Source organism: Monodon monoceros, unplaced genomic scaffold, assembly GCF_005190385.1.
Source record: "Monodon monoceros isolate NGI ecotype Baffin Bay Population unplaced genomic scaffold, NGI_Narwhal_1 Super_Scaffold_16, whole genome shotgun sequence".
Lineage (NCBI taxonomy): Eukaryota > Metazoa > Chordata > Mammalia > Artiodactyla > Monodontidae > Monodon > Monodon monoceros.
Window position 1 is genome coordinate 4851477 of NW_021703772.1, and position 26176 is coordinate 4877652.

The 26176-nt window shown below is 42.7% G+C and overlaps 1 protein-coding gene across 3 annotated transcripts in view; it reads right to left on the reverse strand.

Moving 5' to 3' along the window:
* Positions 1-26176, reverse strand: part of AGAP1 (ArfGAP with GTPase domain, ankyrin repeat and PH domain 1) — a 562113-nt gene that overhangs the window by 171042 nt on the left and 364895 nt on the right. For all 3 annotated transcript variants that reach the window (XM_029224417.1, XM_029224416.1, XM_029224418.1), the window contains exon 11: positions 12751-12919. In XM_029224417.1, the coding sequence (XP_029080250.1) occupies positions 12751-12919 (169 nt within the window). The remainder of the gene's footprint in view (positions 1-12750; positions 12920-26176) is intronic.

Sequence of the window (26176 nt, forward strand, 5' to 3'; positions counted from 1 at the left end):
CAAAGACCCCCTCTACTGATCAGCTGGCTGCTGGCCTTGCTGAGCAGGGGCCGCCGCATTAGGATGCTAATCCACGGAGCCCCACACCAGTGCCTTGATATGGAGATGTGTGTGCCCACTGGGCCGGCTGATTACTGAAAGCTTCCATGCGTCAAAAGCGCCAGATTCTTCCCAAAGAATAATTTTAGCTTTGCTTTTACATCCCTAAAGTGTAAGAGTTGATTTGAAAAGGTACTTACCTCCACCATATGCTATTTTTCTTTAAACAATTTGCATTTCAAAGCGAATATGGCATTTATAGCTTGCCTGATCTCACACGAGCATGAAAAAGATGCTGGTTTTCTATTGAACAAGAATGTTTTCATCCACCAAATGACATCAAAGGGAGAATTCCTCTTTTAAGCTATAGGCTTATTACATTAAAAATAGCTTATTCTGATTTTTTAAAATATACCCTAAAATAAGGCTTTTCATAGCATTTAAATAGAGATTCATCAACAATTTTTTTTTTTCCTTAATACAGAATTCTGCTCACTGCACATCCTGACTTTCGTCTACCTTCAATAATGAGACTTGACCCTACCAAGGCTTCAACTAGGAAAACAATACTTGGCATTTGACTTACTGGTGAAACAGCCTGGAAAAGGGCAGAATCGCTTGGTGATGGTGATAATGAAGTTCTTCGTACACTGAGAGTGGAGGAGAAAAACCCAAAGAAGATTCTATGAGCACGTGAGTGTGAAAGAGACATTTACGTCCATTGTGGGACTTCGTAATTTTTTTAAAAAATCATAATTACAGAAATAGGATTGATAGGAACTCACTCTTCCCCTCGAAGGCCTCACCCTCTGAAATAGCGATTGCTCTTATAGGCCCTTTTTCATTCCTACGTGGCTTCAAATGTTATAAAAACTCAGAGTTCAAGGCTACTGTGCAAACCTACAGCTACACCATGCCCATTCCGAGTGCGGGTGGGAAAACCAGGTCTGCTGGAATCAGGACTGGACGACCGAGGCTCTTCTGATGGCCACATCACTTCAAACTAGGCCTTCGCCATCTGTTCCGTCCTCTAATTATAAACCCCAAAATAATATAATTCACAACACTACCATAAAAAGTGAGATACAAATGATTTAAGTGCCTGTGAGGAGGGCTCATTCGCCTCACTATTTGCATTGGAAATCTGCCCTCCTTTTGGCAACCAGGATTTCAGGCTAAGAGGATTTTTTTTCCAAGGACACCTTCAGTAGCTTTTCTTAAAGATGTAACATTATGTAATACTTGTTTTGTAAAAGCGTGCAGTTCAACACATCTACTATTGAGATAGGAATCTCGTGTTTCTCAGAATGCTATGCATTTTTTTTTTTTTTGGTTATATGTTTTCTGCAGTATGCTTACCAGAGAAAAAAAGAATGTACAGAGTCCAGACCCAGTGGTAATGACACAGGTAATTACACTAAATGCAACACTGTGGCCACGCCCAGAATTGAAACTCCTGGAACTAGACAGTTGATGGTTATTTTTCCTAAACTGTAGAAATAGCTCATTCTATTCTGATTTCTCCCTGCTCTAATGATGATGTCATGGGGAAAAAACGGGAGCATGTTTTGTTCTCTCAGTTACTGAAACTTATTTTGCAAGGTTATGCAGATACACAAATCATGTAAAACAGAAGTCTACCAAAATCCCACCTAATAGATCAAATCATTATTGAACGTACGCATATATTTTTCTTAATTGTGACAATAGAAGAGATGTAATATTCTACAACACTTCTGTATTATGACTTCCCAGCCATTTCCCCACGTTGTTCCAAAACCTTCAAATAATTTCAGACATATAACATCTTACAGATTTAATGTAGACAACTTGCACTGCCATTTTCCTACATCTGGATAGCTTTGATTGCTTGCAATTTCTCATCATTATAAACAATACTGCAAAGGACATCTTCTACTTTTAGGCTTTTCCTTAGGCTGACATCCCAGAAGAGTTATTATTGGGTTAAACAGCATTAACATCTTTCTGACTCGTGATATATGTTATTAATTAATTTTCTTAATGACCCGTGGGCTAAAAGAAGATGGAACCTGGGCATCCTGAAAACAAGTCAGTTCAGAATCTGTAAGATGGATAGAACAGTAACGATAATGATAAAATGGAGATAATAATGATGATGATCATAATATGCCCCCTGTGGTTAATACAAGGACCAAATTACACAAAGCACTTCGTACACTGCAAAGCCTCTCAAGACAGTAGTTGTTATCAATTTTGCCAACAGTGAGTTGTCCTTTTCTCTACAGTTTAATTTTTTAGCAAAAATGGTGATACTGCTAATTTTGTTTGACTTTAAAATCTAAGAAGTCTGGATATTTCACTCCCGTTTCTCTCGTGGCGGTGTCTCTTCGTGTGTAAACTGCTCGGACTGTTTGCCTCCTATCTGTGTTTTGGTGTCCTAGTCATTCATCACTTCCCATGAGCCCAAACACTCATTCACCGATGGTGTTTCTTGAACACCTACTCCTGTATATGGACCAGTACAGCATTTAGCATTGGGACAACTCGGCGACACTCTTCGCACTCTTGGTCTCCCCAAATTCCAAAGGTAATGCCAAAGTCATCAGAAGTAGAGTTCATAAAAGGAAAGACAGAGAGGAAAGAGCTCATGTGCTTGGGACATAACGCAAGCAATGGATGAGTGAGATTACCTGACGGGCAAGGACAGGTGAGCTACAGTATCCGTGGTCCTGCTTACATCCCATCCCTGGCATGCTGCTCCACCTTGGGGATGGATAGAATTTGGTGCTTGGTATAAATTAAGAAGAAAATATTAAGCACAATCAGAAGGTAAGCTCTGATATTTGGAAAGAGTTTAAATATTTATTGCTACGACAAAATCTGCTTTTTCCAGTTGGGTGGCCCAGCATTCATCCTGCCCATTTATATCTATCTGCCTGAGGAACACTTGCTACCACGGATTCTGAAGGTGTCTATGGCGAGTGTCACCATAATGCTCACTTATGCACATGAAGCTTACACAGCGCTTACGCACCTACAAGCCATTTCTTGGTACGGGTTACATGCAATACAGTTGTAATGAGGTATTGTGACATTACACAAAAGGAGGCTAAAACTAAGGATTTTTTTAAGCAATAAAATATGAATATAGCACTCAAGTAATAATGTTTTCTAAAACAGAAAGTCCAAGATGCTCATATCATCTTCTCTCCTAGCTTCTTATTTGGTTCTATGCCCGCAACAACTTAATTCAATAGTTCAGTTTCCTCCTTTGCCATGCATAATAGTCCTGTCTTTAAAATATTCTTTCTCCTCCATCTGATACCTACAATAGGTGTGTTTCGCACAAAATTCAGTGTGACTTGACAGCACTGCTTGGAGGGAAGTCTTCCCTGGCTCTCACCGAATTTTATAAGCCCTTTCAGGGAGGTGGCCACACAGCCCCACCCCCAGAAGTGCTCACTTGGATTTCTTCCTCTCCCATCCAGGCTTCATGGAACCATCTCTTAGGACTGAGCAGAGAGAGCCTGTAGGGGGTGAGGGCACTGAGGAACTCCATGCTTGCAACTCTGATGATGTGAAGGGGAGCTGCTTGTCTGTGGGCCAGGATGTTTTGGGGTTTAACCACTCACTAGGAATATTCCAGAGAGAGAAGCGCGGTCTCTGTATGCGTGGTTTCTCCAAATGCCAGGCCACAAGGTTTGGAGCTGGTACAACATCATGACTAAAATATCATCCACGACATGGAAAAGTTCTCCTCTGCCAATGTGGGAATGATTATGGAGCAAGTGGGCCAACCACAGACTTGACTCTAGCACAGAAAGGCTCTAACCCAAGGCTCTAGTCCCAGCCGAGGCCCCGGCCAGCTACCTTGCTGAAGGCCGTTGGGTCAGTGAAAGCCACGCTCTTTCCTAGAGCTCTCCCAATGCTGACCATTTTCCCAATCTTGAAAGCATCATGTCAACAGCTGAAACACTATTCTTCACTGAACACACACATTTTTGAGGTGGGGGAAAAGTTTCTAAAGCAACTTTTATTTACTTATCGGGATATCTGTTCCCATAGAGATGTATGGCTCAGTATCTCCATCACCCTTCTATGTTTTTAACGGAAATCATCAAGGATTAACTTGCTTTTGTCAGTTCTTACAGAAAAGAACACTCCATTTAGAGTTCAAATGATTGAAGACAGTTTCCTTAAACTGGAAGGCATGGCTTTGATTTATATGTGAACTGTACCCCAGTAATCTTGATCACGGAATGTTGCAATGGAGGAACCGTTATCTGAAAGCAAACAGTACTTACTCTCAATATTTATCACTTACATCTCACACGATGGGCGATACTCAGGAATATTTACTTAATGCAAAAATAATTGCTAGGTCACGAAGCTAGGAGAGGATAACAAAGGAAGAGAAATAACGGTCTACGCCTCAAAGAGTTTACAATTTAATGATGGAAACAATGTAGCACACATTTGCCTAAATCTCAGTGGGAGAAACGTCTAAACATAGAAACAACTAACAGTAAGAAGGCATTTCTCCTAAAAGCAGATGCCAAAACTCTTATAAAGAATCAAATAATAACTTTAGAGCCATTTCATTTCAGATGTCACCAACTTCTTCAAATTTTAGTCTTAGAGAAACCCCACAAAATGTTTTTAACCGAAAAATAATGAATTATTAATTAGCCATCAAAACCTACTCCAATAAAACCTGGTTTATGGAAGCAGACATCATCACGTGGTACTGATTCTGGGGAGTATTCTCCAGCAAATTAATTCTCAACCTAGAAGGCGATCACCTGCAAGTGCTCCACCAAAGCTGCTAGAAGGCTGTTTGGCCAAAGCATCCAATTTATGTTATCGGCGGATTCATGCTGTAAACAGAATCCAAAGTGTGGGAAATCATCGGTTGACCAAGGGCTCTGATGTCCTAACGAGCCTGCGACTCGACCCACCGGGAGGAGACTGCTCACCCGGTGCACAGAACAGATTCCACAGACTCCGGAGTTATGAAAATGTCTTCTAGACCATCTGAAACTAAACAAAGAAAAACTTTGTCTCTACAAGACAACCACGGACCTAGTTTTGATGTTGCACGTTGCGTTATTATTATTATTTTTTTAAATAGCTATTACCAACTGTAGCAGCAGCTTAGCGACTCAGCGTCTGCAGTGTGAGCGGTTTTGATAAACAGCCTCTGCGGGCCACACAACGGGGATAATGTGTCCTTAAGTACCGCCAATGAGCTGCCATTCTGCACAGCCAATTACTTCTGTGCGTCTGTCACTCAAAGGAAAAATGACTGAGCCCATTAGATCAAACCTTTGTCACTGTTCCTAATGCACTCTTAGGCCTCATTAATCTCCGGGAGCAGCAACAGAGCTGCCGGGGTCTCATTGCCTCCCCCGACCAGGCCCACGTGAAGCCTCTCATCTCTCCCCCAAGTGTTCCGCGTTAATCAAGCTCTCCTTATTACCCCAGTCCCTGTCACGGCGGAGAGCGCGCTCCCTCTTAAATGCTCTCATTATGACCCATCTTTAGAGCCGGCTAAGTGGAAAAAAAAAGAGAGAGAGGGAGAGAGGGAGAAAGAGGATGGGAGAGAAAGAGGAGAGGAAAAAGCAAGTCCGATCACATTAATATTCATGACACTAATTACTATTCTAGGTCACTGAATATTCATGCTATTAGTTGGGTTTTTTATGGGTTTGCTGGATGCCCTGATTACTGAAGTGTGGAGGGACACAGCATGGTTGAGACTTTCGATGTCCACAGCGGTTCAATACTCAAAACACATTGAGATCCCTGCCCCCACCCCTGGAAAATCAGCCTCAACCCTCCAGAGGGCTTTCATATTTTGAAACCGCTGGGGGCCTGAGTGCGGGGGGGGTGGGGGGGTGGAAGACGAGGCGGAAAGGTCTCCCCGTCACGCAGGTCTCAGCATCAATCTGGTTAGGATAAAAACACACCCACAGTTGCAAATACCCAACAAAGACACACTATAGGGATGAGAAGATAGCTGTCATCTGGGAAGCAAATGTCGCAACCAGGAGTTATGGCGAACACAGGAATAAAGAGAGGATGGACACACAGAACTGGAGCAGAGCCCCCCATGGAGATCCAGGGAAGTCCTGAAGGGCATTTCTCTGGCTGCCCAGCTCTCTGCCATCATGGGGGGAGCCGTGGGTTGCGGGGCATGGGTTTAGTTGATTCTGGCCCACTATGTCTACTCAAAGGCTAAATAAACACTTCATGGCATTTACCAAAATTAATTCAAAAACATAATTTCTCAACCCTCTTCCTTTCTTTTCTTCACTAGTGATGAGCACGACTATTATGATGGACTCCTGATACAGTTCTGAAGAGTCACCTCGGGTCAGGCTTTGGAGAGGCATGCAGTGTGTTATCCTTACAAGGATGGGGGTAGGCACTGTTTTCCCATTTTCAAGATGAGGAAGCTGGGGTTTAGGTCCTAAGATGGGGAAGATGGGATTCAGTTTGGGGTTTCTGGCTCCAAAGCCCCTACTGTTGGCCATTATGTTCTCCTGCTGTCTACTGAAATGTCAAAATACCTGTCAGAGCCGAAACAGTCCTATATTGTCATATATGAATATTATTCTACCAACCCAGCCAAAAATTCGTGTCAGAAAATATTTTTGGACATTTGACCCCCTTCTCTGGAAGCATCCCTGAAATGACAGTTGGGCAGACTCTAAAACGTGGTTTCCGACGGGTTCCCATTAGAATGGCAATGTAGGTTCCATGCCGAAGGAGTGCAAGTGGTGGATACTGCCCTGGGCACCCTCAGCAAGTGACCTTGGAGGAAGGGGAAGATGTGATGGGGAAGGTGGAATTTAACCAGGTCTGAATAAAGAAATATCTTCTCGATTCTTCTCCTCCTTCTCCTTCTCCTTCTTCTTGCAGTAGATGCTTAAGTAATTTTTTCAGAAATCCATTGAGAGGGAAGTGTTCTATATCCCTGTATGTGACCTAAAAATGTCTTCACACTTGATTGATAATAGTTTGGCTCTACATTAGCTTCTAGATTCAAAATTATTTGTTCTTGTAACAAATACAAGGTGTTACTCTTGAGAAGGTCAAGGACTATCAGAGTTTTCTTCCTTGATAGGTTACCTCAGTCTTCCTGTTGTTATCTTGGATGCTTTTGGGGATTTGTCCGTGTTTACAGAGCTTCCTCTCCCATCCAGTTTGATACTTGACTCTTCAGGTGGGAAGACACTGTCATTTCCTTTGTCACCTCTAGCGTATTTTCTTCTGTTATATCGCCAACAGTTTCTTTAAGCCAAATTCTTTATAGTGTGTAATCCATCTACTGAAATTTTTAGTTTTGCAAACTTTCTCCTTAATTTCCAAGAACTCTTTCTCCCCAGGTTTTTCATCTCATCTTTTGTTTGTTTGTTTCATTTTGGAGTACAAAAGCCAACCTTTTAAATCTTTCTGATGATCCTAGTTGTAATTTCCTCTTAAGTTCTCTTTCCCCAAATTATCACTCTCTTTCTTCCAAGATCAGCTGTCCTTTTGCTTATGTTGGTCTTTCACATTTTGACTGTTGGTTTCCACAAACGTCTTGGTTGTCCACTCATGTTTATGAGTAAGATCAGGGCTGAACAGACTCGGCAGCCCTGGGGCACGTGTGTGGCACATGCTGACTGGTGGGTTCGTCTCTGACCAACAATACAAGTTCATGGGCGGGCTGGCACGCCTGCATTACGTCCCTCATGGTCAGAGCTGCCCTTCCTTGCCATTCATTTATGTTTCCCCGGGTCTATGCAGAGGTCTGAGTTTTCCAACCTGCTTCCTTCTCTTGCAAGCATGAGCATCCACATCAGGGTATCCTCCCCAGGCATGCTGCTCACTTTCCCAGTGGGGCTGGTGGTGGGGATGCCACTGGTCAACTCTTCCCGAACGTGTCCCTCAGCCTGCAGTGCCTGCATCCCACAGGTGCCCAATGGAGCTGGCAGCCACCCCATCTTCACTGCAGCTCTTCTGCTCTGGTTATCTCGCGAGCCCCCAAATGAGACCCAGGCTGGGTTATCAGTCTGCAGGTATGCAAGTATCAGGCACGACAATATATTTTTCCTCCTCTTCCCCAAGTCCCTGGCGAAACTCGGTATTAAGAACATCACATTTCTAGCATTTTAATGTTTGAAAGGTAGTCAGCATTCCAATACTGGCCAACCACTCCCCGATACTAGGAATAACATAAGACCACCATCTCCTGCAAGTAATTTTCTATCCAGCTGCCCCTTTTAGACCCTTCAGCAATTATCACCAGCTTCAGTGGTCTTGCTTGTGTGTTTATCTTCTGATTCTTCCACCCCCCATTGGAGTGTAAGCCCTTGGAGGGAGGGCCCCCTGAATCTCCAGAGCACCCATCAGGGCTGGGCATGCAGCAGAGTCAATAATGATGGTAAGTGAATGGTACAGGAGGCAAAGCAATAAGGTATCCAAATCATTAAACTGGTTGGGAGAAACTAAAAGTCAACATTGACACACAGGTAGGCATCATAATGTTTGAAACATGGAATGCATTATGACTGCACACTAGAAAACTAAGAGAAGCATCTGGATAATTATTCCAACTCAGGAAGAGTTCAGTAAGATGGCTGGATATAAAAAATACATAAATTAGGATCTTTCTTATTTCTTACCAATTAGATGATAGAATGGACAACCCCTCGCCCCACCAAGTATCAGTTTCACATTTCACCAAAAATTATAAAGTCATAGAATGGATTAACAGGACACATATAGGATCTAAATGGAAAAAAGTGTTACAACTTTACTGAGGGGTATATAGTAAGTCTGAGTAAAATGGGAAAGAATTGTGTTCTATGATAAACTCAGTAGAGTTAAGATGTCAGTTCCTCCACAGTTAATTCACAGATTAACAGCCATGCCAGTTAGAGTCACAATGAGATTATTTTTAGGGGGGGGAAGAGAAAGGTTTCAAGTTATTCTGAAGTTTACAGGAAAAAATAAATGGTGGCAATAACCAAGAAACACTATAAAAGAGTAATATGAAACCATGTTATACGTTACATTACCAGATATAAATTGAGCCATGAATCTAAGACAATGAGGTAAATCCACACAACGCGGAGAAAGTAGGTCAATGGAATAAATTTTCAAGCCCCAAAACATAGCTAATTTGATTAAACGAGTTAGTTGTGCAAGAAAGGTGACAAATAGAATCAACAGGAAAAGGAAATAACAAAGAGAGAAAGAACGATTAGTTATATATTTGAATAAAAAGTTTAACTAGATTTCCTATTATATATAATAGACCCAAACAAATTAAAGGTGGATTAGAGGTTAATTATAAAAAAGGGGAAAAGGAACAACAATAAAATTATAAAACTCTGAAATCATATATATGAATTATGATCTTATTTCAGGATTATTAAAGGCTTTCTAAATATCTAAAGTAGAAACTACAGAAGTACAAGTCTTATGATTTGATTACATACTAAAGAGGGGGAAACTCTGTATGTAAATAAGACTATAAAATTCAAAAAGCAAATAGTAAACTGGGGAAATAGCTGCAAAATATATTACAAAGTGTTGTTATCCTTAATATACAAAGAGTTCTTACATGTCAATAAGCAAAAGACAAGCACCTAGTGCAACAATGGACAAAGGATGCATCTACACAATTACAAACAAGAAACACACAAAACCCATAAATATATGAGCTGTTCAACCTCACTACTAACTGAAGAAATCCAAATAAACAAAACACGAGATATTTTTATTGCTTATAATTATTAGCATAGATTCTAAAAATGTGTAGAGGTGAAATGAGCACTCACTTTATGGATGGAAGGGTATTTTATATAAAACCTTTCTAGAAAGGAATTTGGAAATACGTACGGAGAATCTTGTAAGTGTTTATATCCATTGGCTGAGTCACTTTGCCTATGGACTGTTATGCTAAGACATTAATAAGTTACACACAAAGATTTCAGTACAAGTGTGTATCAGGTCTATGTGAATGAAAAAAATGACTAGAAGGGAAGGCACATAACATTGATCTAATTCATAACATGGAGATAGAAAACGAATAAAAAAGAAAAAAGCGATAAAGAAACAAAAGACGCCCAGTTAATCCAGAAGTCTAAAACAAAATGGCAGAATTCAAATGAGTTGAGAATGAAAGATGAGGTTAAGTAGTGTGTAAAGTTCTTCGGCAAGTTCGCTCTAAAATAACTAACACCTATCTGTAGCTAAAAGTCCATCACTTAAAAGTAGCATCCATTTACTTCAAATTAAATTTGCTGGGTTGGAATTCTTCACGTGAGAGAGTTCTATGAACAATAGGGTAGGGCTCTGGGTGATACCAGCCAAGGACGTTGCCCACAGGCTTAGCTGAGGGCACCACATCCCTGAGCACTGCTGTGACCATGAGGGACTTTCCACAGCACAGTGGTGCTGTGCTCCTGCGGACATCATATTCCCACTTCCAAGTCCCTACTTGTGATCCAAAGAAGATGAAACGTCTACCAGGCTCCTTGAATGGGGATTTCCCCAGCTTAGGGTTGACAGGATGTGCCGTAATAAACCGACCATGGGTGTGACCATGGAAAAGGGATTTCAATCGTGACCCAAATCTTCCCATTCACCCAATAGCAAGAATCTTAAAGAGAAAGCAACTGGGCATTGAAAACTCAATCCCTAGCCGAGGCCCATGACATAACCTCCTCTGGGGATATGATAAAGTTCATATGGCATTTTGTATTTTCTATTTGTTATCAAACATTACATTTTCCTTAGGACAGTAAGTGGCAGTTAAGCCCCAAAGATGTCTCAAGGTGACATTTCAAACTCCAAATCTTACATAGCCGACACTTCTTCAAATCGTCAGGACTCTTCCCTCATCCTATGTGCCTGGCAAGTTCCCATCCTTTCTTCACACCCCACACAGGCATCCCTCAAGCCCTGAAGCCTTGCCCCACCTCCTGGGGTGAAGCCGAGCACATCACCCCTGGGCCTTCACACCTCCTATGAGCTGCTGCACTGCACTGGCTCATCTGCTCACCTTTCCCACCTCCCAGAGGGTGAGATTCCAGAGGATAGGGATTATGCCTCATTTTTCTGTACCCCCAGAGCTCAGGACAGTGACTGGCACACATTAGAAACTTCATACATGCTTGCTGACTTGAACAAATAAATGGATAGATGTGTCCCAATGGTCAGAAGGGGAAGTGGAAAGTTGGTTATAGGGTGACTGCCTCGCATAGAAGTTCTGGAGGTCAGAGATTCTGGATCCACAGAATGCACAATTCCTGGCACAGAACAGGTGCTCAGCAAGTACTTTTTGAACAAATAAATAAATTAATGAAGACATTAGCTTTTTATTCAGTATAGAAACGTATTTTTTCTTGGGCGCTTTTCTCTCTTCCCAGCCCATGGAGTTAGCACACCATCTAGAAAAGGAAAACTCATGTACCACTTGGAAGGAAGGTCAGCAGGTCATGAGACCACATAAAGTAACCGTATCACCTTTCTAGAATGAACTGATGTCTCTGTTATCAGAAAGGCCAGTTTTATTTTGATTAGTCGCAACAGCTGATGTTTGTATTGCGCTTCATGAGTTTCCACAGCACCTGCCGTCACACCTCTGTGATGGGGGCAGGGCCAGGCAAGATCAGCCTAATGTAAAACATGGTTCAGTTACCTGCTCAACACCATGCAGCACCAGGCAGTAGAACCCAGGCTGCTGGACCCCGAATTCTGTCCCCTTTTTCTTATTCTCCTTTTGCCAAACAATGTCATTCATGCCATGGAACTGTGGGGTCAGCATTATTCCTCTTAAAAAACATTTAACATTTCAGAAAGGAAAAAAGGCAGCATCTTTAAGAAGCAGAGACATATGCTAGGAATGACTGCAGAACAGAAATCTATTTTGAGAAGATCAGATGTAGGTTGGAGACAGGAAAGGAAACAACTGAAATCTGTGAAGGGATTTCATATGTTGGAGGAGTCCGAGTTTGTTGGTGGAAGACTTAAAGCGGTTCTTACCACCTTTTCTCTGATAAGCGATCATGGGAAGGTAAAAGCCACAGCACAGTTTGCCAAGACTCTTAAACAAAAACAAACCACAACACTCTGAATGGTTTGCATTGCACACCGAAGCCAGGAATTTCTCAACACATCTATTCCGAGAAAACACTAACTTTCTCTGATCCTGAGCAAAAACCAAATTCTCCCTTAAAAGAGAATAAAGAAAACCAAAATTGTGTGAAAGAATCACATAACAGTTACAAGAGAAAACTGAGAGAATCTGAACTTTTATACAGGTCCAGGGGTTTCCTTTAAATCTTGCTCCAAATGGCTTTTCCATTTTTCTAAACACAGTCACTACAAATTTGTTAATACTAATCCTTGATACCTTAACAATGAATTCATGTTTTTTAGAAGGCCCTTAAACCTCCATCATGTGTAAAACATGACTTTCAACCGCCCAGCCCTGGGAAAGCCTAGTGGTTTGTGCAGCTGTGACTCAAAGTGCCACAGTTTGCTTGTTGGCAGTCCAGGAACCCAAGGGTGTAGCGGAAACAATCATCCACAGAAGAGATGGGACTTGTAAACCTTAGTCTACAACCTTAATGGTCAAAATCTCCACTTAATCCAAAAACCTCAGCACTGTCCTCCAGCCAGGAGCACCCATTGCGCTGGATTTCTTCAGCATGTCGGCTGTGAGCTTACCTGAATTTGGTGAGATGTGCAAGCTGCTCATGTCCTTGGACAGGCCGTTGGTTTTCGGGCTGGAGATGGGCGCGCAGGCCGATGTGGCTCGGGGCGGCCTCTTCCCTGGGACTTTCACAGTGGTTCTCAGAAGATCAATCTCTTTGCCATGAACATTCTGCATGTAATCCTGTTCAAAATGTTAAACATCCAAGAGAGATTAAAAGAAAGACCTTTTACAATCTAGGACAAGAGGTTCTATCAGACATCCTGAGTTGTAATCCTATGACCCTTCCACGGTGGCAAGCGCTTAAAAATAAGGTTTTGATCTGTCTTGTACCGGTGGCATCATCATTACACTGATATCAGCTCTGCCTCTGCGTCCTGAACTAACCCAGGCCCTGGAAATGCAGGAGACACAGTCGATGCCTTGTACCCAGGAGGATGAGACACCAGTACGGACATGAAATCCTATTTTGTGAGCTGCTGCACATTAGATGGTACATTAGGCACCTGGGCTCTTCCTGTAAGTTTTGGGTAAAATTCCATGGAGTGGGAACTATTTTGTAATAACCTGTTTGTCTCCGAGAGCAATACCGTTAGACATCTAGGTAAGACTGAAGTTGTCTGGTGGGAACTCAGGTGAAAACTCTAAGTAAGAGGTCAAGCATTTTGTTCAGGAAGATGTCTGAGGGGGTCAGTGGTACGGTGCTGAAAACACATGGAGGTCACAAGAGCTGGATGCTAAAAAAGAAGGCACATTATTTTTACTCAAGCATTATGTTTCTCCAAGTGATTCACTACTCAGAAAAAGTATCTTGCTTTTGTCTACACTTTGGAGGTCAATGACTAGCAGCTATCACGGAACTAAAGGGAAGTCTAGGTACACAGGGAATTCTTTGTGCCGTCACCTAATTCAATATGGAGGCAAATAATACTTAAGAATCGGCTGTTGGGTGGGGAAAGAGAAGACAACTGAGAGCCAGAGTGAGGGGCCTCTTGACAAATTAGAGGAGTTATTGACCCTTTCATACATTTTGGGGGGGCAATGAACCCCCCTGTCTCTGCAGATATATCAGTAAACCAACATCACACATGAAGAAAGGATACAATCTAAATCACTCTTGGGTAAACAATATTTCAAGTGTTTTAAGACTAACCAGGAAATGAAATAAACAGATTCCTTCCTTGGCAGAATCTTGGTGGATTCCTTTTAGGATATAAAGGGAAAAGACCAATAAATTTGTATTGATTATAAACAATAAAGTTCACGTCAATCTAATTTTAGAAGAACTGCCAAACAATCCGGTGTGCGACTGCAAGCGACCCAGGGAGTTTGGAGAAGCGAGCTGTTTCCTTATAATTGCCAATCAACACAGTCAACAGATACAGAGAGAGAGCTGGATGAAGGTCTACCGGCAAAGTGCACGGGTCAGAGGCCTCAGCCTGCAGGACGAGGAAAGTCAGTCCAGGTGTACGGCAGAAGCTTCAGAGGGCACAGAAGGTGCTAGGGAAGCCAAGAGAAGGACTCCAGTGGCTTCTTTTAATTGCGAGACAATGTCCATATTCCATAAGGTGAAGGGGTTGAGAAGCAGTCACTGGTTTATCCACAAGTAGGAAGTTTGCTGACAGAAGTTATGGCACAAAAAGGAACTCAAAGTACTAGATTCCAACACAGGGGGAAGAACCCGCATATGGGTCGCTGGGACCGTGGGGGACAGAGAGAACTGTCCTCCCTCCAGCATCTGTAGGAGGGAGGGCCAGCTCTGAGTGTCAGACCTCACCTGAAACCCAAGCAGCTGGACTTGTGGCCGCATGGGAGCCACCCCAGACTCAGGAAAGGGAGTGGGAGAATTCTCAACACAGGAGGAAGGGCTGGAAGAGAAACTCCATAACGTGAACGGGGGCCTTGTGATGGAGATTACAGAACCCTGAAGGTTCACCAAGCACCAGCCCAGGAGATGATGACGCAGCACCCAGGGTGACTTCCTAAGGACAGACCTCAAATGGCCAATTCTTAGTGCACAGCTCAAGGTCAAAAAGCTGAGGCTAGAATCAGGAGGAACGTGGGACTGAAGACAAACAAAGGATCAGAAGCTGCACCAAGTAGGGGCAAATTCAGATCAGCTCCTCCAGGGAGGGGCGAGGCTGGGCCTTCCTCAGCAATGATATACCATCCAGAGAGAAGCACCTGCACCGGCACGTATGCTGTCAGCCGGGGAAGCCAGGAGCAGAGGTGCTGATGCACCCTGGGCTGCCCAGCTGTGCATGTAATCTCCCAGGGCAGCTTAGGGAGGGACATCTGCCGGGGTCGGCCACGGGCATCTAGGAGGAGGGTCATCACAGGTTTGGAGAAGAGGTGGGCTGTGTCCAGATGGGAACAGACTAAAGACTCCACTTGAAAGGCAAGATGCTTCGACTACCACCGCCCCCCCCCCCCGCCCCCTGCCGCAAATATAATCTACTATGAAAAAAGTTGCGGTTTTGAAAGGATGAGGACAAAGGATGGAAAGAAAGTTATTATCATTAAATTAGGCTAAAGGATAAAGCGGACTGAAAGAAATGTAGACGTCTCATGACCAAGCTCACCACGAGGATGGCCAACAAAAAGCACACGGAAGAAGGAAGTGGCTTTTGGTTAGTACAGGACCAAGGGTCAAGGTTATTCAAAAGAAAAAGGTTGTTCTTAAGCATCTTTCATTTACTTCCATTAACATTTACTCCAAATAGGCAAACCCAAGTTTCAAAACCAAAGTTAATGCTTGTAAATAATGAATTCCTTCTTGCATAGTTACTCCTTTAAAAATATCAACTTGCTACAACTTTTTTCTTTAATGCCAATCCTTAACAAATTAAAATACAATAACAGGAGTGTAATTGAGCATTTATGGCTTATGGGCTCTAAAATGAGGCTAATCAGAGAGTGGCTAAGCCTCAGCGTGGTCTCTTTTTTAATAGGCATGTTCTAACATACAATAACCAGGATATTTTATTTAAAATTATTATAGAAATGTACCAAGTGTTGGCTCTCTGGATTTGAATGCGGCGACAGAACCCATTTATCTTTGGCTCAGCATGGGCTGGGGGATCTGTTTTCCTGCCTGAGTCAGGCATTGAAAGTGCAGAAGAACCAGTTCTTAAGAAAATCAGAATGTAAGTCTGGCAATTCTTAAATTTCAAGCCACTAAAATTTATAAAAATGTGACAAGATCCATTTCCTAATCCATAAAAGTCTTTCAGAAACAGGTGGATACGTGAGCCTGAGGCTTCTAGCTTCTCCCAAGAGAAACAACACTGAGTTTTCCGTTTTTGAAAGAACTACCCTTTTCATCTCTCCCCAGCTTGGTACTTGAGGAATTAAAGCTACAACCACCAAACAATGTCGCCTCCTCAGAAGTGGGACGCGCAGCCTGATGGTCCGAGGTAGGGACCGTGCAGGGGGAAATAAAGCCAGCGAGCTTGATTTTGATATGCAAACGTTACAGATACAACCCCTCTCCGTGTTCCTTGCAGAAAATGCTGATCGAGGATAAAAGGGGAAAAAACCCTTTAACAAGGCATGAGGGTAATTCAAAGCCAAGTACTTTTAAACAGCACTTAACAAGTCCCCGAGGCCCACTCAAGAGCCAGGCCCCCCAGAGGTGCTATCTCCTGCCCCTCAACAGCTTGAAAAAGTAGTAATTGCAAACCTATTTGCATTTTTCTTCTCAAGTTGTCCGTGCTCATCTCGTGGATTATTTTTCGCAAGCAGGCGCCGGAGCAGAGGGACCCGTCCCCGACCGCGTGGATGAAGCTCCGTAACCCAGCACAGCGTCCCCCTGCCACCCCGCTCCTGCACCTTTGCCATCCCTTGTTTTTTACATTTTCCTCCTAATTATGTTGCATCTATTGCCGTACACTTAATTAGCTGCATTAATGTGATTTCTTTTCACATAGTCAAGCAATTAAGAGCTATGATTGAGTTTCATTCAATTAGCCTCAACAAACATGCTAATTGATGTCCCAGATGCAAATGAGGTGCAGTGAGAGGAACCTGCTAGCAATTGAGAGCCCTGTCAGGGACCCACAGCTTTCAGCTTGCTGACAGAAGCACAGCTCAGTGTGGCTCCCACCTTCGGCGGGGCTGCCTTGGGAGAGGGCGTGGAGTCCTGAGTGCCTCGGTGGGTGTAACCAGATCCCTCCGGATTCGAGAATTAACGGGTTGGCTGCTGTCACGCTGTTGTCCTAAAATCTCACAGTTACCCATTACCAGGACTGGGAGGTCATCACTGGATGGCACTCAGCTCCGGCAATTAGAGTGGTACCAAGTCCTCATCAAGATACCGCACGAAGCTCCTAAAAACACCCCACCGGAAAGAGTTCTCCCCAGGCGGCCAAGGGAACGATGTGTGGGTCTCGTCTTGCCCATCCCAGAGCCCTCTGTGTGCGTGACGGCCTACAGTTCTCAGTAAATGGTGAGTTCATCTTAGTCAGCTCTGGGGCATCTGGCACTTGAAGTTAAGCTCAAAATACAGCAATCCATCAATAGTCCCTAAAAATACTCTTACTATATTGATTCTCACTGCCTCCCATCCCTTTGTTACCTTTGGCTGTCTGGTGAAAGATGGTTTGCTTCGTGTGTTCATAGGGTACCAAAAAGCAGTTAACAAGATCTTAGAGCTAAACCCAAACGCATCAATGATGTGACTGGCATCTCAAGATTAGATTATCAGCATAAGACACACAGCTTTGAAATGCAATCAACATTGCTCCAGTTCTAACATATACTTTTTAAAGGTATTAAGATTCTTCATTCCCATAATTAAATGATGGAAAAGTTACAGAAATCTTTGTTCCAATTAGGTTTTCTCAGTAAGCTCTGGTTTCTAACTGTACATAAATGTTGAGAAATTCATTATTTTCTATTACTATCTAATATTTTGTCTAAGTGAGGTAACTGTTAGGACATACTGATGCTTGCCTTGGTCTTTCTGCCACGGCTAATCTAGTCACGTGTTTTCTCTTTGCATAACCTAAGTTCAGCAGTCCTCAAAGTGTGGCCCTCAACGCCCTATCAGGGGCTTCATGAGTTTGACACTATTTTCAAAACAACCCCAAGACATAGTTTGCTTTTTCCCTCTGTTGAAATTTGCTTCGATGGTGCAAAAGCGATGTGGGTAATAAATATCGCTGACTCCTCAGCACGAATCAAGGCAATGGTAACCACGTTGTACTTTGTACACTGTCAGTATTTTACTGATTGTCACGCTCTCTAAATACAAACAAAAAAACCCAAAAAAGTTTCACCTAAGGATGTTTTCTTTTTTTTTTTGAATTTCCTTTGATTTTATTGGTCTGAACTCATTTTACATTAACACTTCAACATTTTAATTTCCCGTAAAGAAGAAAATAGAGGAACTTAAGAGAATGCTGAACCAGAGTTGGTGTTATAAGAACACTCACGTATCTTGCTAACAGAAGTATATTCACTGTTAAATCAAGAGCCTGAAAAAATGGCCACATTTTTTCCCCCAGGAATTTCCCTTCTAGGTAATAATTCTAAGGTTCAAAGATACGACAAAATTTAGTTCAAGAATCTTCACTGAAGTTATATAATGGTAAGAATAAGCAAGCGCCTAAATGCCCATGACAAATATTTTGAACTATGTGATAATTTACAGCCATTCAAAATCATATTTTGAAGAATACTGGCTAACTTTAGATAACAAAGTATGTTCTTAATAAACCAAGAAAAAAAAAAAACAAAAAACCTACTGATTAAAAACATTCTAACCTTTGAGCTTTTAAATTTCCCAGGTGATGCCACGGCAAGTATATTTCAGTGTTTCTGCTGCGCCGTGAGGGCTGACCATCCTGCACAGGAAAGCTCTTCCCTGACTGTTTCATTCACAAGCTGAATTCGCCACTTGTTTGCTGGGACAGCACTTCAACTTGAAAGAATGACTATGTCAGACATTAACTATGGTTATTCGGTCTTGGGTATGTGGTAGATATTTTCTTGAAAAAGAACAAGTACTTTTCTTGTATTTGTACTGTAAGGAAAGCGGCTGACAGTATTTGTGGCCAGTGAGAGAATCTGAGCTTTCCAGCAACAATGAGAATTTCGAAAACTTGTGTCTCTCACCATGACACCTTCCAAATACCTGGAGACTTTTCTGACAAGACTGGTGGTGATATTAATGAATGTGATTTGGGGGTATTACTTGATGAAAAGTATCACCATTTGGAAATCTGCATACCTCAGTTAAACAAGCTTTTTGAAATGACTGACACATGGTGTGTCACATGCATGGATACAAGATCATTCAAAGTGCAAGAGAGGTCATTGGATGTAATGTAGCAGAGAGGGAAAATTTCACTGAATTCCTAAGCTTTAATAAACTGTCACATGTCAAGTTTTAGCGTAGTATCCAAGAAGAACACGCATGATCTGAATGATCTGAAATGGCTATTAAAATACTCCTCAACCCTCCTCCACTGTCGGTGGAAATGTAACCTGGTGCTACCACTATGGTAAACAGTTCGGAGGTTCCTCCAAAAACTAAAAATAGAGTTGCCATATGATCCAACAATCCCACTCCTAGGCATATATCCAGAAGAGACAAAAACTCTAGTTCAAAAAGACACATGCACCCCAATGTTCACTGCAGCATTGTTTACAACAGCCAGGACACAGAAGCAACCTAAATGTCCATCGACAGGTAAAGAAGATGTGGTACATGTATACAATGGAATACTACTCAGCCATTAAAAAGAATGAAATAAGGCCATCTGTAGCCACACGGATGGACCGAGAGATTATCATGCTAAGTGAAGGAAGTCAGACAGAGAAAGACAAATACCATATGATGTCACTTATATGTGGAATCTGAACTATGACACAAATGAACTTATCTACAAAACAGAAACAGACTCACAGACAGAGAGAACAGACTTGTGGCTGCCAAGGGGGAGGGATGGATTGGGAGTTTGGGGTTAGCAGATGCAAACCATTACATATAGGATGGAGAAACAGCAAGGTCATACTGTACAGCAAAGGGAACTATATTCAATATCCTATAATAAACCATAAGGGAAAAGAATATGAAAAAGAATGTATATGTATGTATAACTGAATCACTCTGCTGTACAGCAGAAAGTAACATAACATTGCAAATCAGCTATACCTCAAAAAAATAAGTTTTCAGAAAAGCACACTTAAAATAAAAAATACTCCTTCCTCTTCCAACTAAATATCTCTGTGAGAGCCTCTTCACATACTTTAACCAAAACGACATGTCTCAACAGACTGAAGGCAGAAGTAGAAATGATGGTCTAACTTTCTGAACTGAAATCAAAGAGCTTTGAAAAAATGGAGAACAATGCTACCCTGCTTATGATTTCCTTTCGTTTTAGAAAGTATCTTTTTCATTAAAAAAATGTCATTTATGGAATAATATGTAATGGATAGGTTATTATTATTTTAAATGAATTATATGAATATTAAATGCTTTCTCAGTCATTTCTCAGTCATTTCTCCCATGATAAACATCAACAGATATAATCCACAGAAACAAAAGCTCTTTCAGATTCTTCAGTTTTTAGGAAGGTAAAAGGGCCCTAAGGCCAAAAGGTTTGACACCCACTAGTCTAGCCTGATGTTCACAAAACAGCCAAGGGCTCTGTGTGTGTGATTTTATGCACACAGCTGGGGGAGGAGCATTGCAGCCTGAGCTGTGCAGATACTAGAAATGTCTGTCTTCTCCTGGAGGAGAGGAAGAACTCAGTCTTCCCTATTTTCACTCCACTTCATGAATGTGTCCAGGTTCAAGAGGAACAGTAGTTTATATAAATTCTGTTTTTTAAAACCCTTACTTCTGGGCTCAAAAAAAAGATGTAGGAGAAGCCATTGTCAGATGCACTGCTATTCCCAAACTCCACTTAATACTATTTTCAAAGGAAACTCATCTATAAAGACATACATAATACCATCCCTTCAGAGAGACCAAGCAAACGCTTAAGTCCAACATGGATGAATAATAAACAATAGCCTCATATATAGTCACAGGCACAGAGGAAAGTAATACCCTAAAAACACTATGAAAATAGTATCGTAAAACTATGCGAAATCTCCCGGCCACTTCCTTTCAGATCACATCCCTCAAAGAAGACAATTTCTCCTTCTCTCCAAAGGATCAGAGTTACAATAGCAAAGGTAGCAGGCAGCTTCAAAGAGAAAAACCTTATGAGAATCAGTTTGCTTTCCCAAAGACAGCCAACAGAATTCCACTGTTTCACTTCTGGAGCTGCTTCGGAAAGACCACTTGACCAGCGGATGTCAACATGACCTGTGGCCACCGCAGGAAGAAGATACCTGGCAAATTGGATGTCAAATGGCGTCTGAGGCAAAGGCAACGCTTAGGACACCTGATTCTGAACCAAGGCTTTACTGGGCCTGGGTAACTACCTAAGAGGTGAACGGAAAAGGTTGGTGAAGCGTCGTGAGGGATCCGTGGTGGCACCCCTCGCTTCCACAAGGAGCTCAACACCACTGAAGCAGGGCAAACCTCTCCGGTGCATGTGCTCAAAGCGCTGGCATCCAACACATGTGGGCTCAAGTCCAACATTAGCCCAGGGGGAATAGGTTAATATAATATAAATCAAAATAGCAGAAAATTCTACGTTGAATTATGAATATACCTTTTGCTTCTTGATTGCATCTGTCTTGACTGACCTAGTATATTGAGCTTTACACTGCAAGAAAGAGTTTTCTCATTTTAGGTTAAATTGAATATTACCCAGTTGTAACCCATGCGTGCTCAGACCTAGCCTATACAACAGCAGTGTGTTGGATATGCAGGCAGGTCTCTCCCAGAGGCAAGCATGAGTGAGAGTTCACAGCAATAAACTACAAGGAGCCAGCCCCATTCCCTGGCTCCACGACTCTTTTAATAATTAAATATGGCTTGAAACAACTGGACCAGTAGGTAGATCTTGGAAATTCTGAGTTATGTAGGAATGTTCACCATAATGATAATTAGCTCTATCTGAACCACTTTAAAACTTCAGATTTCTTGGGATGAATTTGCTAGAACATGAAGCACTTCAAGAAACAGTTTTTTGTTTTTTGTTTTTTTTTTGTGGTACGCGGGTCTCTCACTGTTGTGGCGATTTTTTAAACATTTTTACAAAATGTTTATTTGTATATTTATTTAGTATCTGTGAGCTCTGTGAGGGCAGGGACAGTATCCCCAGCACCAAGCAAGTGTCTGACGCAAGACAGACACACAGTGACTTTTTACTGAAGGAATGAAGAAGTAGGATTTACACACTCGGGAAAGCAACTCAGACACTGCAAAGGAATGGGAAGGAGTAAAAGCATAGGGACACCACTTAAAGGAGTGCCTAAAGGAAGGGATGGCGACAAGAGATTTCCTAGAGGGAAGAAACAGATTTTTAAGACAGAAGAAGAGCACACACGTCTGTCTTCAGAGGACACTAATGATCGCTAAGCCTTTTCTTCTACCATTTGGCCCAACACAGGACAGGAAAATTCCCACTTCAGTTTTTGCCCATCACAAAATTTAAGTACTTCTTCTAATTTCAAAACTTTCACTAGGCCTGTCTGGAAGTCTCATTGTTTATTTTTTTTCCTGATGCATTGCTTTTTTAGGAGTGATTCTGTTTTCCTAACGCTACTTACTGCCCGCCAGGGTGGTTCACGGTAGCATGATCAGATTCATTTCAAATGAACAGCAGTCAGGTCACAGATTAACATAGTTTTCTGGTTTCCTAAACCAAGGACGGATGTCCACAGGAAACAAAGTTAGCCTCCTCCGGGCCAGAGGATGGCCTCAGAGTGAGCGTGCCTGGGAGCCTCTGCCTGTTAGGAGTTGTGGGCTTGGGCCATGCTATTTAACCAGTCTGGGTCCCGATTTCCACATCTTGAAAAATAAGGGTGTTAACAGTTCTTGCCTCACGAGATGGTTGTCCCGATTAACTGAGACAATATACAAAGCGCCTGAAAGAATGCCAAAGCCCTTTAGAAATGCTGGCCCTACTGCTCCTGTCCAATAAAAATACTGAAATACTTGCCCTCTGATTTTATGTGGGCATTTCCCGAAGTGCGGGCAGCATCCCCACTGGGGGTGGCCATTCCGACAGGATAAGCCACGGGGGTGGCCTGCAAAGCTAGTTTTCACTTCACAGCATAGGAAAAACAAAAACAAAAACTGTCCTCTGCAAACGCGTGACATTTTCTACATTTTTCTTCTTCTTTTTCTCCCCCCTCCTCCTTTTTCTTTTCTTTTTTTGGTGGGGGAGGCATGTACAGGGTAGTCAGACATTTTTATTGCAAAATGCCGTCTGGAAAAGATGCAAAACAAAATTGCTAACATGCAAGGGAGAAAAATAAGGGAGAAAAACAAAAGGCCCCCTTCCCTTTGCTTATTGAGTTCAAAGGCATAACAGGCAGCACCCTGCAGCAAATGGGAAGCTACACTAATTTTAAAGCCATAAAACGCTATCAAGTTCCCTGCGGGGCAGGACTACACTGAAGCTCGTGGCACCTAAATAAGATGTGGTTCATTTACTTCGCAGCTTAGCCTAATGAAATCATCAACGGAGTTTTAGCCTAGAGTTGTAACAGGCAAACAGCCGCTGCGGCAGAGGCGGGAACTCCCAGCCGTCGGCGGGGCCGCGGCTAGATGGCTGTTGATTAGAAAATTTTTCAGTTTTGACAAGCACTTAATGAACATCAATCGCACCTTGACTGGTTTCCATCTGGGGCCACAGGCACACCTGAGAAGCAGCAGGTCTCTCCGTCTCCGCCTCTCCTTCCTTCCCAACACTGTAGCAACCAGCCGGCAACCAGGTTAGAACCGGAGAAGCACATACTTACAAAGTCGAATAATGAAATTCCATTTCTTGGCAGCAGGGAAAAAGAATATTCCCGCACTGTCCCCCACGTCCGATCTCTCCCACTGAGAGCTCTCCGGAGCGACGTGCCGTCAGTGAAGAAAACGGACGGGTTTGATTTATTTACCTTTCGCAAGAATTTCCGGCCATAATTAGTAACCCTCGAAAGGCCCGAAATGGAAAACCAAGTGATACAGATTGGGTACAAGGATGAAGCATCATGCCGCGTACTGACAAGACAATATTCCAAGGACTCCTCTGGAAGCTTTACTCAGATCCACAAGCTACATGGTTAACTCTGTACAGCTATAAAAACATATATATACTTTTGTTTATTTTGAAAAGCAAGAAGGCAGAAGAATTTTTCAATGTAGAAAAATTTTTAAGTTAGGTAGGGTCTAGGCTACCTGGTGGTTTATTTTCTATACAGATAGGAAGACTTTATTTGTCTGAGCTCACCCTACTTATGGTCACTCTGTTCTCAACATCAAGACGTGTACTACGGTGAGCCTGCATTTTGGCCATTTTAACCCTCAAGCTAAACACTTTCAAAGCCCAAGGGCTACCTAAAATAAACAAGGAATTCCTCAGGGCAGAAACAAGAGTTTGATCAAGATTCTAACATTTTTGTGTATGTGTAATAGGTATGAGTTTTTCAGTAGTCATCTTTTTCTAACAAAAGTTGTAGCTAGGGGCTTCCCTGGTGGCACAGTGGTTGAGAGTCCGCCTGCCGATGCGGGGGACACGGGTTCGTGCCCTGGTCCGGGAAGATCCCACATGCCGCGGAGCAGCTGGGCCCGTGAGCCATGGCCGCTGGGCCTGCGCGTTCGGAGCCTGTGCTCCGCAACGGGAGAGGCCACAACAGTGAGAGGCCCGCGTACCTCAAAAAAAAAAAACCCAAAAAACAAACAAACAAACAAACAAACAAAAAAACCTTGTAGCTATTCCCTGAAAATATTTATACTACTGTGGCAGTATCATTCCATGGGTTTGAAATCATTGATATCTGGGGGAAATAATTTATCATACTATCTGAAACTCGCTGGATGAATGCCAAAAATATTTCCCAGGTCACCTAAAGAGCAGAGAGGGACAGCCTCCCTCACCTTTGGAGGGCACTTGGCAAACACAGAGAGAGCCCATGGCCCATGTGGGCAGGGCTGGGTGGGTGTCTGCATGCCACATGGGTTCCAGACCATCATTCAGGTTATCAAACCTCCAGAACCCACCATGTTCATGACTGGGCCTAGCGAATTTCTCTGTGGTATTTCTCATCCAGGGCCCTCATTAATGCTGGGCATCTTTAAATTCAGCCATTCTCAGTAGTTCTCCCACACTGTAGTTTTTACATTAAAACCTCAAGCTCCAGAGAGGTATTTGTACACCTATGCTCACAGCAGCATCATTCCCAATAGTTAAGAGGAGGAAACAGCCCAAGTGTCCGTCCAACAAATGGATACACAGAATGTGGTACGTATACCTGGAACTGGTGCCGGGACCCCGATGGACACCAAAATCCACAGATGCTCGAGTCCCTTATATAAGGTGGCACAGTATGTGCATATAACCTACACATATCCTCCTGTGCACTTTGAATCAGCTCTAGATTGCTTACAACGCCCAATGCGATGTAAATGCCACATAAACAGCTGCTGGCACGCGAGAAATTCAAATTTTGTTTTTTGGAACTCTCCGGAATTTTTTTCCCGAATATTTTCGATCTGCAGTTGGTTGAATCCCTGGACTGTATATATATCCAATGGTACTGTATGTATATACAATGGAATATTATTCAGCCTTAAGAAGGAAGGAAATGCTACAACACAGATGAACCTTCACGACAGGATGCTAAGTGAAATAAGCCAATCACAAAAAGATAAACACTACATGATTCCACTCCTATGAAGTAAACAGAATAGTCAAATTCATAGAAACAGAAGGTAGAAGCGTGGCTGGAGGAGGGGGAATTCAGAGTCAGTGTTCAATGGGGACAGGGCTTCAGTTTTGCAAAATGAAAAAGTATCGGAGACGGATGGTGGCGATGGTTTCACAACACTGTGAATGGCCTTATCACTCCTCAACTATGTGCTTAGAAATGGTGAAGGTGGCAAGTTTTATGTGATGTGTGTTTTACTACAAATAGAACAAAACAAAACCAAAAAACATCTCAAACTCCTGTCCAACCTTGGTGACCTTCTCTTCATTCCGCAGAAATGGAGCCTGGAAGTGACTGTGACACTTTTCTGTGGCTTAAAAGCATCACACGGTGGCTTCCTTTCCTACAGTTTCAGAACTGCAGGCCTACAGGTGTGAGGACAGGCCACGCGTTCGGCTAATCGTGCCATCATTCTTTCACTCCTTCGACAAAACAGCACTGGCTCAATGTGAAGGCAACGCGGCAACAGGAACCAGAATGTCTCCGGCTCCGAGGAGCTCCCAGTTTTGGGGGAGAATCGGGGCCATGAAATAAGGCAGGAGAACAGGGAAATGAGCCAGAGGGTAAGGTGCGGGCGCACAGCAGCGGTGCCCACACAGGCCTGCCTAGCAGGGG